We start from the raw sequence: 14,468 nt of genomic DNA, 5'->3' as shown, positions 1-14,468 counted from the left end.
AGCTACTACATCTTGACGAAATCGAGTTGCTTTAATAAACCGTTTTCTAATCCTCAGCCCGATGGACGTCGCAAATCGCGTCCATTCTGGGTGCGTTTGCGCTCCGGCTCGACCGCCGGCCAACAGCAGTTCAAGCCCCCGATCACAAACACCCGCGAGGCAGCCAACAACTGGAGCGTCAACGAGGTTGTCACCTGGCTGGAGACGATGCAGCTGTCGGAGTATGTGGACAGCTTTCTCAAGAACGATATACGCGGCAAGGAGCTGCTTACGCTGGGCAGGCGGGATCTGAAGGATCTGGGCGTAGTCAAGGTGGGCCACGTAAAGCGCATCCTGCAGGCTATCAAGGATCTGAGCGAGAACTAAGCGTGATACAAAAGCGCCGATAAAAGTGAAATTTGTTGTGTTGGAATGAAGTTGAGGATATCGTTGAAGGAAGGCGTGGCTGTTTAGTGTGTTAGGCAGGCGAGATAGTTTTATATGAGACAAATGCATACAACAATCACTATTTATAGACTAGCTTAGCTAAAAATGAATAAATCTCTCGAATACGTTTATTTTTCCCGCATTCCGGGGGCTGCGAGAGGCATAAGCAACCTTTCTCTGTAGTTAATTAAATATCAAAAACTGCAAGAGAACCTTAAATATTAATACTCAACATATATATAAATAAATAAATCGAAACAGCTAATTTATTTTTCCAGCAAAACATATATACATATAAACAAATAAATAAACATAAATATAATAATTGATATTACTCTGGTTTGATAAGACTTATCGTTTTCTGTTCTAGTTAATTAAGCGAACTGAATTTCATTTTTGAATATGTACCTAAATATATATACATATAAATTACATATTTATATATACGTATGTCAAAATTCAAAATTATTTAATTATGGCAGATAAACGAATTTAAACGTAGTGGCACATGCTAAAACTAAACAAAACTAAAATTAACAAATTGCATTTAGTTATAAGTACAGTTTGAAATTCAATTTACGCTTAGCAAGAGTTGTAAACCTCCATAAAACATAAAGCAAAAAGAAATCCCCTTAAAGATTATTCTAAATTTATAAGCAATTTTCGATTTTACAATTGTTAGAGAACAAAACTATCTATTTATGAAATGACAAAATCAACCTTGACATATTCTTAATTCTAATTAAATACAACTAAATTTAAATGTTTGCCCACTTTAAGAACTAACCATGCAAATATTTTAAGTAACAAAGAAAAGTCTGTTAAATGTGTCATTTTTTGAGTATAACCAAAAAGCAAAACGAACTTTTAATATGTTTATTTGAATTAATTCAAGAGTTAGCGCTTAGGTTTAAGATTAAGTATATCGGATTTGTTCTGGTGCGGGGCGCCAGCGCCCGAAAATTATTTGAATACAAAATCAAAGCGAAAAAAAGCAAAAAAAAAAAAAGGAAAACTAATTTAGCTAGCATTGAAGCTCACAATATTGTGTTTCAGTACTTTTTTGGTATACCTTTTGATTGTTTACTCGGTCCTAACTGTGTAATGTTTAAGAAATTGTGCTAAATTTTTATAGTTACTTATTTTCAATATAGCATATGTATGAATACTACATACCATATACCTTTGTATATACATATACATACAAACATATGTATATATGTATATATATATATAGCTGCATATATGTTAATGTATTTTTTGTGTGTTACTAATCATCTGTCAGTCGTTTCCATACATCAACCATATACATCAACTCACATCACTTTCGAAATCTTTGCTCAAATTGTCTCCAGTTTGAGTTAGATTTTTCTAAAGTGAGCAAGGTATATGGAACATCCTACTCTATATGCAATACGTATACATAACAAATCTCTTGAGCGACGTCTATATATTATATTTTTTGATATCAAAGTATAAATGAGCCCAGACCAACTCGATTGATTTGTTGTACCGCTGTACCCACTAATTTCCACTGATTTCGTGTAGCACTCCGCAAAGTTTAACACATATTTGTAAAACTGTTTACGCTTACAATTAACCCTCGTATAACAAGGAAAATTAATTTGGAAACTAATTTAAGAACTTATTAAGCAAACCAAAGCAAAAACACAAACTAAAAATAAATAAAAAATAAACAATCCTTTAAAAAGAAAAAAAAAACTACTTACAATCAAAACTAACTCAAACACAATTTAAATATTTTTTCGACACATGTATTTTCGAAGGACCTTTAAAAATAACCAAATTACATTTATAAAAATTATCATTAAAATTTTTAGTTTGTAAACTTCACCTATTTCATAGATATTTTCACTTTTGTCTACATATGAACATACCAAAATTAACCTAATGCATTTTAATTTCATTTCAACAATACTGTGATAACAGCTTTCTAAAAAAAAAACCCTTAAACTAAATTAAACAATGAAAAAATATAATTTAAATGAATTTGTAATCTGCATAATATTTATATAAAAAATAAAATAAAACTATAAAAAAAAAAAAACAAATAATATCACTAAAATCCAAATAATATATAATTTAAATTAAACCAAATATAAATCATTTATGCAATATCCTAGAACAATCTCTGTAAATCTATGGAATTTTCCAATGCTGTATTTAAAATTCCAATTTTAAATACTTTAAAGCACAATCTACAAGTTACCCAAGTAAAAATATTGTTGACTAATCCAAACCGAAAATCTTGTACCCAAATATAATACACATATTATAATAGACAAAACTCTTCTTAACGAAAAATGTAATAATAGAAACAATAATAATAAAAGCAAAACACAAAACAAATTATTGTTCTTTTTCTTTATATTATATTGTACCCAAATGTAAAATCAGAAGGGCTTTGTAAAAATACAGTAGATAGAAGGAGGCACTTCAACAGGAGCAAACTCGATGTAACCTTGTCCGGAATATATTACAGATTTGTGGGTCCATGTATAAAACGCACAGTTCGAGCTAGTTTCCAAATACCTATAACCATTCACGTTTCATTAAAACCCTATAAAAAAAACAGCATTAAAATAATAACTTGTGCGTCCTAGGAGCTAGAGTCTCAAAATACCGCATAAAGATGAGTCTTATACTAGTTTATACTATTTTGATCATTTTGAAGCCACCCGTTGTTTCTTCATTCCCCTTTCCGTAAAATTGAAATACATTGTTTAAAACGTTTATATGCACTTTCCATTTATTTGATTCATAGTTTTATTATTATTTTTCTTTTTTAACCATCACTTGATTTGTTTTTATTTTCGTATTTTTATAAGTTTTTGTTACACTTTCTGTAGGTATTCTTTTAAAGTTGGTACATAGGGTTTTATGACCTTTTATAAATTGTTTTTGTTTTAAATCTTTGCAAGGCTATTTGGTGTGCCTTAGGTTTTCGTTTTATGTGTGACATTGGGGAAAAATTATTAAATATTTTTCGTTAGATAGATTCATTTGCATTGAATTAATTTTCTCATTTTAAAATGCGTTCATTTTGCATTCTGCCATGAAAGTCAATTTTTTCAAATGTATTTTTCGACTTTAAAATAAATAAATATGCAAATTAATTTAGTTTTGTTCCTTTTTTTTTTTGAAAATTCCATATCCATGTATATATGTATACAAATAGCACACCAATCGGATCATACTGTACGTATTTATTTATTTCGTTTTGTGTTGTGTACATTTTATTTTGTAAACAAGCTAGAATATATATCGAGTTTGTTCTTAAGAAGATTCATATTAAAGTTACCTAAAATTTGTAAGTATGATAGTTAAAACTAAATGAGTTCCAAATCTTTAGTTTTGAAATTTTAATTTAATTCATTTGTTTTGCCATTCTCTTACTTCGAACTATAACTGTAAAGAGAGAGTGTTTGTGTGAGTGTATGTGTGAGAGAGAGTTCTTTATCAAGGCTATATATTTTAGTAAAGTTCTTGCTTATAATCGTGTCTAACTAATGCAGTTTAGAGTATGGTATATGGTTTTCTTTGAAATCTCATAGATTGCGCATAATAAACAAATGTTTGTTGAATTTGTTCATGGATAACATGGGTTCCATTCTTAACTGGGGGATTACTTTTAACTATAAGACGTAGACTTCAACTCAACAGTTTCAACAAACAGACAAGCTTTTCAATGAAAAACATATAAAAATACATACTTTAACTGTTTGTTAATAAATACCACTGAAACTTTGTTTTGTTTGTGTATTTTTTGTTCATCTTATATTTTTAGTTTACTTTTTTAATAAAAATATGTGTAGGCAAGCAACAATTAAGCTCAATACTGAAGTTAATCACAAGTAAAATTTTAACTTCAGTTATATATCTTTTATAAACACTAAACGTTAAGCTTTTAATTCTTATTTGTGAAATTATAAAATTAATTCTTCAACTCAAGATGCGCTTGAAAAAGCTAATGCAAATTTATTTTAAACATGCTTTGTTTTTTTTTTTTATTTTTTACGTTTTGTACTCAGAAATGAATCAAGCAAATTACTTTTCAGTGTTGACAAGTATTTTTTTTTTTTTTTCTTCTTTTTTTTTTAATTATTTCTATTGGGAAGCATTTTAGTGAGGTCAACAAACACTGCGTTTATTTTGGTTTGCTTGTCCCTTGCGTCTTTGTTTATTTACTAACACATTTTTCGCTTCATTTACTTTGTATTCTCATTACATAATTCCATACATATTCATTTATTTGAAATGTATGTCGCAAAATTAGTTTCACAGTTTCTCGTAATACAAAAAACGGTTCTTTTTTTGTGTAGTACGGTACGTTTGTTTGTGTGTGTGTGTGTTATAACCATCATTGCCAAAAGTGTGTACTTAAAATATTATTAATATCATTTACTTATTTTTGGTTGTTGTTGTATTTGTAGCTCATGTGCAAAATCTATTTTTGTTCAAGTTTGTGTTTCGTTTGCCGGATCTGTTTAGTTCACCCTATATGCATTACCCAATATACTCAGCATAAGTATTTTGCCATTGGATTTACCTGTGTCGTTCTTGTCTTAATGAAAGTTACAAAAAATTTGAGGTTTTCGTTTTTAGCTAAAACATTTTAGCTAAAACACACTTATGTTTGTTGTTCATTATTTTTCATTTTGTTGGACGGGTCTCTGCGGTGATGTTGTCCTTGCTTTAATGCTGTTACAATTCTATTTTTATTTGCTCGAGAATTACTTTTATATTATTACCAGCTTGTGTTGAGGGTGCTCGCGAAAATTCCTGTTATTTCTTTTGGGGGATCATAGGCAGTGAAAGTAAGTGTTTTATATATTATTTTAGGGGCGAAATACACATGGAGCTCTCTAAATTATAATCTAGACTGACTTCTCTGACTACTATTAATGGGTAATTTAAATTCAGTTGAAATCCTAATATGCCTCTAATGAGAACTTAATGGCGTTTTACTTTAATTCATCGAATATGTTTTTGTTTCGTAGTTTTCCAAGTAAACAGGTATTTAAAGCCGAAATAGTTTAGGCTGCTGCAAAACTATCAATAAATCGCCGTTCCTTTGGATCTCCTATAGATAATTATCTACTGCACCAATAGTGCTACAGCTTTCTTTTTTTTTTTTTTTTAAGTAAAAGAAGCTGTAATTAAGGAAAATGAAACATTTCAAATATATATAATAAAGGTATTATATAGAAGAAACTCAACATATCAGACTATCTATCGACTTCACAACTATCGATTTGAGGCACTATCGATAGCTTTTGCAGCGCGGATTTTGCAGAAGATTAGAGTATGTGGCTTTTGCATGCTTGAGGCGGACATTACGTGTCAAAAACTTTAAGTGAATTTAGCAAATTGTTTGTTCGCTCTAATGCCAAATACATTTTGCACTTGAAGCACTTACGACGCACAATTGTCGATCCTTAGACACTCTCCTCCTTGTTGGCTCCGCTGGTGCTGCTGCTGCCGCCCCAGAAGCGATCGAAACGGTCACGTGCCTTCTCCAGGACATCGACGGCAGCTGAACGGGCCGTCGAGGCAGTCGCTGTCGATGAGGACGATGAGAGGGCCGGCTCCGGCTTGCTGCTGACATCGCAGCGTACCGCCCCGCCCGGCTGGCTGGTGGGCGTCAGCGTTTTGCCGTAGACAGCGCCAGACGAGCTGCTCGCTGTGGGGCTGCCGATCGACTTCCAGGCTGTGTGTGTGTGGATGTGAAGGCATTGGAGGGGGGGAAATAGTTGTGGAAATAGTGTTTTGTAATGTTACGCAAAGGATACGCTACGCATTTGATACGCTATGTGGAAATACGCATTTTGGCTTAACGATTGTATTATTATTTTGTTTTTTTTTTTTATATATATAATTTTTTTTTTTTTTTTTTTTTTTGAGATAGATAGAGAGAGGGGAAAGTTGTTGCATTATATTTACGCTTGGTTTTTGAGTTTGGCTTTGGCTGGTGTTGCGATTTTTTTGTATTTTGAAGATTGCTTAACGATGATTGGATTTTGGATGATGGTTGTGAGTAGCGATACATACATATACATATACAGATACATATATTTAAATACGAGTTAATATATAAATATTTGTAAAAGCGATTTCTTATTTTGTTGATTTTTGTTTTGTTTCTTGTGTTTACTTATGCCGACTTCATATTGGTTTTTGGTTGGATTTTTTATGGAAGTTGCGTTTATTGAAGCGTGCTTTAAGGCTTACCGTCCATTTTAGCCTGTTCGGTTAGTTGTGGCGGTGCCGATTGTGGTGGCGGTGGTGGCTTTTCCACCGGTGTTGACGCTTTTATCTCGCTCTGAGGTCGACTATAGTTCTCGCCTGAAAGAGTGCACAAAATACAAATTAACAAAATACCCGGACTGGACAGGACTCTAAGTAATTTGTTACCCTCTTTGACATTTTGTGTGACGGTAAATGTCTTGCCAGTGTCCAAGGGCACCGTCCAGTTGACTGGATCGGGAGAGCGCATTATAATCTGCTCTGGCGACTTGACCCGTGTGGGCTCCGGCGGCGATTTCACCAATGGCTCATCGGGCACCTCGGGCACTGGCTGTGGACTGCAGCTAGAAATTGAAATAGCAGTCTCTCGGCCGTCTTCGGCATCGTCTGTTGGCATTGAAAATATGTATGCAGAGTTATAAGGATGTGTGTTTGATGAGCATAGGATACATGTACTTTATTTGTGGCGCTTTATTGGTTCGTTTTATTTTTAGGCTGCTGCAGCTGTCGATTTTTTTTTTTTTTTTTTTTTCTTCTTTTTTTTTCTTATTAAGCAAACTTTGTGATCGAGTTATATAGTAGGTTAGTAGTTGTAACTTAAAATTAAAATATTTATTTGTAAAAAGAAATGTTTTCTGTTTCCTTAAACATAACGTAATAACTTAGTTTTAAATTATACGTAATTCAACTTATTAAAAAATAAAAACACGAATTAAGCACAAAGCTTAAAAGGCAACCAAATTTGTTAGTAAGAATTGAATGGAACTTAAAAGAAATTTTTGCTTTCGATATAAATATAACTTTTTTACGTTATACAAAGCGCACAAGAGGGCAAAAGTAGAGGCATGCCACATCCAATAGACATTTAACACAGAAAGGCAGCAAATATTACAGTTAAAATCAATTTTATAAAAAATACTACTTAGAGCACGCAATAAAATAAGCAGCAAAAGAGTTTTGAGCTGATAAGAAAAATAGTTTCTTTATGTTCAGTTTTAGTTTTGGGTTTGATTTGACAGAAGCGTGTGGATGTGTAACAGGCAACGACGACAGCGCACAAAGATATCGATACTCGATATATCGATACACCAATAGTATCGATCAACAACTTCCATTTTAATAGCTATAAGTCTGTACCTCAAAATGTTATTTTTATTTTTACTTTTATATATCAAACAAATTACCTTTTAAAATTTACTAAAGACTCTACCTATCGTTACTTTAAATTAAATAAAAAAACTTCTTTTATGTTACTTACGAAAACGGATACCAAAAGTTCCGTTATTCAAAATTTTAATCTGAAAATCCCTCTAAAATATTAAAATTAATATTTTTTCCCCTTTTCTTTTAGCCTGATCCCACTGAAAATGGGAATTCAGGGTATATTGGTTTTCAAGTTTGTCGCTACTTATAAATGTACAACCTATGCACTGCGAATGTATTGTATTGTTTATGTTAAGTGTTCTATTGTAACATATATATATTATTAAAAACACAAACAAATATAACACATCTAAAAATACTAGACAGGCTAACTACTTATACTATTAGACACAAAAAACTGAGTGGTACACGAAAAAATGAAATGAAACTAGTGTTTTGTAAAAGTAAAGCTAGATTTAAAATACTACAAATTATAGGAGGCATAGATGGAAACGATAGTTGGGCTGACTTAGACACACGGCTGCAAAGACAACAAGTACAAACATTGATTACAACAACAACTAACACGTAAATAACACGTAACGCTTGTTGGTTTTTAGGCAACTTTGCAACAAATACAAGAATTTTTCATAATTTCTCAATACAGCCCTGTGGAATAACGGGACACAAACAGTATATATTGTATAACTTTGCCAATTTCTAAAATAAATTCCAATTCACTAACACAGACACACACTGAGTAATTCCACATGGCTGATCGAACAGATACAAATAACATAGAGGTAAATGTCGCCCAATTTCAATATGCCAATTCGTAAATAATAATGCTAATTTCATTACTCAACACTAATTTGTTGTACAACACAGTTTTTCGACAAGGTGTGAAATGCGCAAGTATTTGTAATTAAATTTAGTATATTTTGCTTTTCGTCCCTTTTTTTTTTTTGTTATTGTTTTTGTTAACAAAAGTTGCAACACAAACATTTCGCGCTTCAGATGTCATTTTACAGCATTTCCATTTTATAAAAGATTTTTGATTTTTTCTTTTTTTATGGGTGTATCAAATTTATATTGCAGAGAATTTTGTTTTTATTTTTGATTTTCAAGTTTTGCGGACAAACTTTACTCACTTTCAGCCAATTTTCTATCCTGACCTGGTACCGTTAGCCGTTTGATGTTGATGGTGACAGGTCGGGTGGGTGCCATTGCAGATGCTGTTGTTGTTGTTGTTGCTGCTGTTGTAGCTGTTGCTGTTGGTGTTGTTGTTGTTGTTGTTGTTGTTGCTAACGATGCACCAGCTTGTACTCTCTGCTGTTGATGTTGTAACTGTTGTTGTAGCTGTTGCTGTCTCTGCTTGTTTTGCTGATGCTTCGCACTATTTGCACTACTCTCGCTACCAGCACCAACTTGACTAATGCAACTAATATTCGATCTATCTTTGTCTTTCTTACGCATTTGCAGTTGCTGCTGCTGTTGTTGCTGTTGCTGTTGCTGTTTGGATGCCGGCTTCTTGCTGTTGCTTTTGTTGTAGCTCTTGCATTGTGATATATGTGATTGATTAGCATGATTAGCATGAGTTGAGGCTGCTGTACGGGCGGTTGATGTTGATGTTGCTGTAGCGGCGGCTACTGCTGCTGCTGCGGTTGCTGCTGTTGGCGCTGCGGCTACTTTACCGTTAGGCGGTGGCAGGGAACTACTTTTAATGCGGGATTGGGATGTTGTGGATAGGGTGGCTATAAAAACATTTTTGTTTTGCGTTTGTTTTTTGTTTTCGATTTTGTTTTTACGATTTTGATTTTGGCGTCGGGTTCGGTTTTAAGATGTCATTTTTTAGTTTTTTTGTTTTCAGACCAAAACAAAAGGCACATGGAAAAACAAATTTGAATATGAATTTCTGTTTAAAATGTATGTTTCAAATTTTTCTTTATCGGCAAATCGAAAATGCAACTCAAATAAAGGCAAAAAATTATTGAATTATTAATAAATTATATAGAACACAAATAAAAGCCGCGTTCTTAAAATCTTCTTTTGTTAGTTTATGTTGAGAGGTACAGAAACGGGTTAGTCTACTTAAAAGAAAGCTACCATTCATCACTTTTTGTTAGTTAACAAGAACATAGATATAAAGGATTGCATTAACCTAAGATAACTTAGTTAATAAGTAAACAAAATTTGTCTGAAACTCTCCAAATTATAATATGAAAATGTGTTAACAAAAAGTTAACCTCCTTAACAATTTGCCAGCATAAAATATCTGCATAATTGCGTTAACTTTTTTAATTACCCAAGTTAAGTTTTCTGGTAAAAAAAAAATTTGTAGGTAAAATTATAAACACCCTTGCAGAAGTTTGTGTCTTTCATCTGAATGTAAAGCAAACATTTCATTCTATACTATATAAGTTACAAACTTACGAACTTCAAAGAAAAGTTTTCTTTAAGTAATAATAGATTCTAAATAAAAAATCAAACTATAGTTCGGTTAAAATCCTGATGTCTGCTTTCCATATATGTACATAATGCATATCTGTACCAACATTTTATTAATTATATCTGAGATCAAGGCACATATCTGCAAAGGTATTTAGACTTTGGCAGGCCAAAGAGAAATAGTCTTTATTTATAAGATAATAATTAGTATATTGTACACAAATGATATTTTCACAAACATGTAAGCCAACAACATCTTGTTATTAGCGCCCACACACTTATTGCAAAATTGATAAATAAATTTTTTATGTATACACACATATATATACATATGTATATATAGTTTCAAAATCAACTGGGTTAGATTCACAACACGCACAAATTAGTGAATTTTTAGCCGTTGATCAACACTGAATTTGTTAGTATTTATGGTATTAGTATGTAGTATTATTAAAAGTTTAGTTTTGTATTTATTTATAGTATTATTAGTTTTGTTAGTATTTTGTTCACTCAACATGCTAAACTATAGAATGTTTATTCGAAAGACCAATCAAACGCTTCATTACATAACAATAAATAATATTCGGAGTAAAAAATAAATCAAAGATAATTAAGTTCTTAAAAATAATATACGAGTAAATGAACCGCAAGACCAGAGACTAAGCTAACAGTGAATTATGAACGTACCTTATACGTATTTGATTTTTTCTTTTTCTATTTTTTTTTTTTTTTAAGTTTTTATTTAGACACTTAACTATGTAAATATCCAGTTGAAGTATGTTTTGAAATGAACGTACAAACTTGCGGTGTGTCATTAAATACTAAAACTATAGTTAAATTAATTGCAAATGAAACTAATCAACAAAATCTAAACAATTCTAATCTTAACCAATTATATATATATACATATATATGTATGTATATAGATAGTATATGCAACTAAGGAATAAATTAATTTAAAAACAAAAATCAACTCAAGATTTAACACAAGGCAATGAACGAACGCACGCAACAGAACTGTGCGTGCGTATTGGAGTATATATATATATTTTTTGTTTTCATTTTTTTTTTTTTTTTTAAATCAAAATTTTCAGTTTGGGATGGATCTGCGCTCCGTTTGGCTACTTACATGGGCGTGGCTTACGTTCAGTTCCAGCCGATGCAGTCGGTACCTTTTTACGGTTCGTTGGCGCCTGACTCGCCGAGCGTATCTGACGCTTGGGTGACTCATTCTCAGCGTGGACCGCGCCAGGACCCACAGATTGCGAGCGTGCTGAACCACGCAAAACGAAGATGAAGAGATGTGGTATTTGGTATTGATACGTTTGTTTTTATTGTTTTTTTTTTTTTTCGATTTGTTTCGATGACAAAAGTATCAGTTGTTTAATTTGGCATTGAAACAGTTTGCTTAAGTAATGAGGGTGAGTGTGAAATATCTACTACATAGTTGGTGAAAAGTTCAGTACATGGCACTACAAATTATGTTTACTAATTCATCCTAGCTATACATTATCACACATATATATCTATATATATGGATATATCCCAGCACATTGAGACTCCAATTCAGGTAATATACATATATACAGGAAAACGGTGATAGAGATAAATGTAATAGCGTAGTATTGTCAAATACATTTATCTTATTAAAGCTCATATTCTAGCTTTTCCTATCTGGTATCTGTATTTTCTAAATAAATAAAAAATTGTTGATTTTTAACTTAAGCTCTGCAGTTCCCTTATCGCATTCATTTTCTTTTATATTTGTAATTACCGAAGATCTCAATAGAAACGTATATATATTAAGTTTCTCTTTTTCTTAAAATGTATTTGCTCTTCAAAAAAATTACCTCAGTCAAATGTATATGTATATAAATAGTATGTACAGACATTCTATACAAAAAAAAAACATATATTTTTATCAAAATAAACATCGCAATAAACAAATGAAAACTTGCTTTTAAAGCAAGCTACTTTCAAATCAAATATTGTGCACAAGTCCCATCAATCAAAACGTTTGTTTAGTGCACTTCAAGAGTAGATTGAAAATTCGTTGGCAAACAAAAATATCCAACGGGAAGTTGTTTGAGATAAAAGCAAATCAAACACTTTTTTAAGCATTAAAGCAAACTATTTATTTAAAGAATAAGTAAAGGAAACGAAAAAAAATTTTAACGGGCGTATGCTTATTGTTTTGGGCGTGTACAATTGAGACCTGTATCATATTGGTGGATACCTAAAAGTGCTTTGTGTAGTTAGCTATGTATCAAATTTGTTTGCTTAGAAATAAATTTGCTATTAAAGTGTTGTTGTTGTGTAGACCTTTTGCTACAGTCAGTCAGAATTATAGCTAGTGTACGTAATAAATAAATTGGCAACTACTCACTTTTGAGGACCTTCTTGGGGCTGCCCTTTTGGGGGCTGCCCTTCTGCGGCGAACCGTGACGCGAGAGAGCCGTCTTCTTGGGACTGCCGCGTTGAGATTCTGACTCACGTTTGGTCATAGCTGGCATCAGTTTCTCCCGCGTGGGTGAAGGCAACAAGGCTCCCTCTTCAACATCTGCTAAAATGAATGTCAAATTGAATTAGAGAATTGCGGCTGAAAGTACGAACTCAATATATATATATATATATATCGATGGATAAAGAGTCGAGTCCAAGAAGTACTTTAAAGAACTCAGTCCTCTGCCTTTATTTTGCCAATTTCCTTGAATGAATTCGCTTAAACTTTCTTCGCATGCTTACCCGGACCCGTGGTGCGCTCCAAGTGATGGCGTATATTGCTAAATCGTGCTGGCAGTGCAGAAATTTCATCCTTATTATCAATCAAATAGGCTTGGCCAGGAACTCGTGGCTTTAGTGGCTGTGTCGGCTTTTGCAATGGCGTTGATTTTTTATTATTCTCCTGCTCCTTCTCCTCCTTGGTGATAGGTCTGCAAATTCAATTAGTTAGAGACTAATTTAAATGAATTTGATATCAACTCACCTATGCACAGTGGATGCTAAGGACAGTGCTGATAGTGAGCTGCGCTTGGAAACCTGATCCCAGAGATCCCGTTGCTTCTTATACAACTCGGGATCGATCTCTATGCCCCAGCCGCGACACTGTGGAGCCAGAGATGTCTTAGATATAAATTCAACAAGGAATTCACATAGGGGCACTCACCTTATATTCGCCGGCCTTCTTGCGCAGCTCAACCATATCCTTGAACCACAAATCCAAATTCGCTTTCGACTCCGTCGGTCCACTGCCATTCATGACCACCAACTGGCCCTGTTTGCTGTCCTCCTTGGCATCGGCGAAGCCGAAGTTCTCCCTTTTCGTAATGAAGTGATTGAGACGCTCCTGATCGATTGTTTGCGAGAACGGACGTGTTGCAATTTTGCGCTCCACAAAATTCACTTGTCTGTGTGTGGAAAACACATTGGCAATCAGAGTATGTGATAGAAAATAACAATAATATTCAGATGAATGTTAGTGGCAAGTGCGACACGTTTTGCAGCAGGGTTATTTGTTGCTTGGATGGATATATGTGGGTGGGTCTATGATGTCTTGGCCTTGGATGTTACAGATTTGGTTGATGGCATCACTGGTATGGTACAAGCTCATGAGCAGATGCGAGATATTGATATTGAGAGATTGAGAAATGAAAGCTTATTAAATTGTTATCATACTTCTCGTGTGTTTTTCTATCATCCGTATCGCTAACCAAAGGCTCCAGCTCATGCAGTTTAGCTGAAAGCACACAGATAAAAGATTTCAACAACTCTGTACCATCTAAAACAAAAAGCAATGCAGTTGTAATTTTTTTTTTCTTTCTTTTGTCATTAACATAGAGATTAATAAAATAAACATGTAGGAGTTTTAATTAGCTTCAAGTGTTAACTAAAGGACATAGGTATACTTGAAGGAAAACCGAAAAATAAAATCTTAATAAATATTTGCAAAAGTGTCTGGCTAAGAATTGAAAGAAAAACGATTCGAACTGAGATTTTAGGTGAGTTTTGTACAGCAAATCAAATGAGCCGAAAGGCGCTGGGTTCGTGGTGGTACGGTGGGTTGTGAGTGTTTTTAGTAGTGGTTAGTCGTGATTCTGGCTAAACTGGCACAAATTTCAGAGTTCTCAATAAATAAAAACAAAATGAAGATAATAAATAAATACAAAAATTTTCATATGTTTTGC

The 14,468-nt window shown here is 33.0% G+C and overlaps 2 protein-coding genes across 19 annotated transcripts in view; one reads left to right on the top strand and one right to left on the bottom strand.

The window, feature by feature from the left end:
- The window catches only part of LOC108653835 (diacylglycerol kinase eta), a 55,132-nt gene extending 53,726 nt beyond the window's left edge, over positions 1-1,406 (top strand). For all 12 annotated transcript variants that reach the window (XM_018104723.3, XM_089256650.1, XM_018104705.3 and 9 more), the window contains one exon: positions 58-1,406. In XM_018104723.3, coding sequence (XP_017960212.1) covers positions 58-366 — 309 coding nt within the window. In that variant the 3' untranslated portion in view covers positions 367-1,406. The remainder of the gene's footprint in view (positions 1-57) is intronic.
- Positions 1,407-4,440: 3,034 nt separating this feature from the next.
- LOC108653932 (uncharacterized) overlaps positions 4,441-14,468 on the bottom strand; it is a 36,260-nt gene continuing 26,232 nt past the window's right edge. For all 7 annotated transcript variants that reach the window (XM_089259772.1, XM_089259774.1, XM_089259767.1 and 4 more), the window contains exons 7-16: positions 13,960-14,020; positions 13,451-13,691; positions 13,271-13,389; positions 13,030-13,217; positions 12,671-12,844; positions 11,414-11,557; positions 8,988-9,590; positions 6,862-7,080; positions 6,679-6,792; positions 4,441-6,157 (exon numbers count right to left, since the gene is read on the bottom strand). In XM_089259772.1, coding sequence (XP_089115898.1) covers positions 5,886-6,157; positions 6,679-6,792; positions 6,862-7,080; positions 8,988-9,590; positions 11,414-11,557; positions 12,671-12,844; positions 13,030-13,217; positions 13,271-13,389; positions 13,451-13,691; positions 13,960-14,020 — 2,135 coding nt within the window. In that variant the 3' untranslated portion in view covers positions 4,441-5,885. The remainder of the gene's footprint in view (positions 6,158-6,678; positions 6,793-6,861; positions 7,081-8,987; positions 9,591-11,413; positions 11,558-12,670; positions 12,845-13,029; positions 13,218-13,270; positions 13,390-13,450; positions 13,692-13,959; positions 14,021-14,468) is intronic.

This window comes from Drosophila navojoa, chromosome 2 (assembly GCF_054131105.1).
Source record: "Drosophila navojoa isolate 15081-1374.11 chromosome 2, UAZ_NAV_1.0, whole genome shotgun sequence".
Lineage (NCBI taxonomy): Eukaryota > Metazoa > Arthropoda > Insecta > Diptera > Drosophilidae > Drosophila > Drosophila navojoa.
This window is presented reverse-complemented; position numbering and strand designations above follow the sequence as displayed.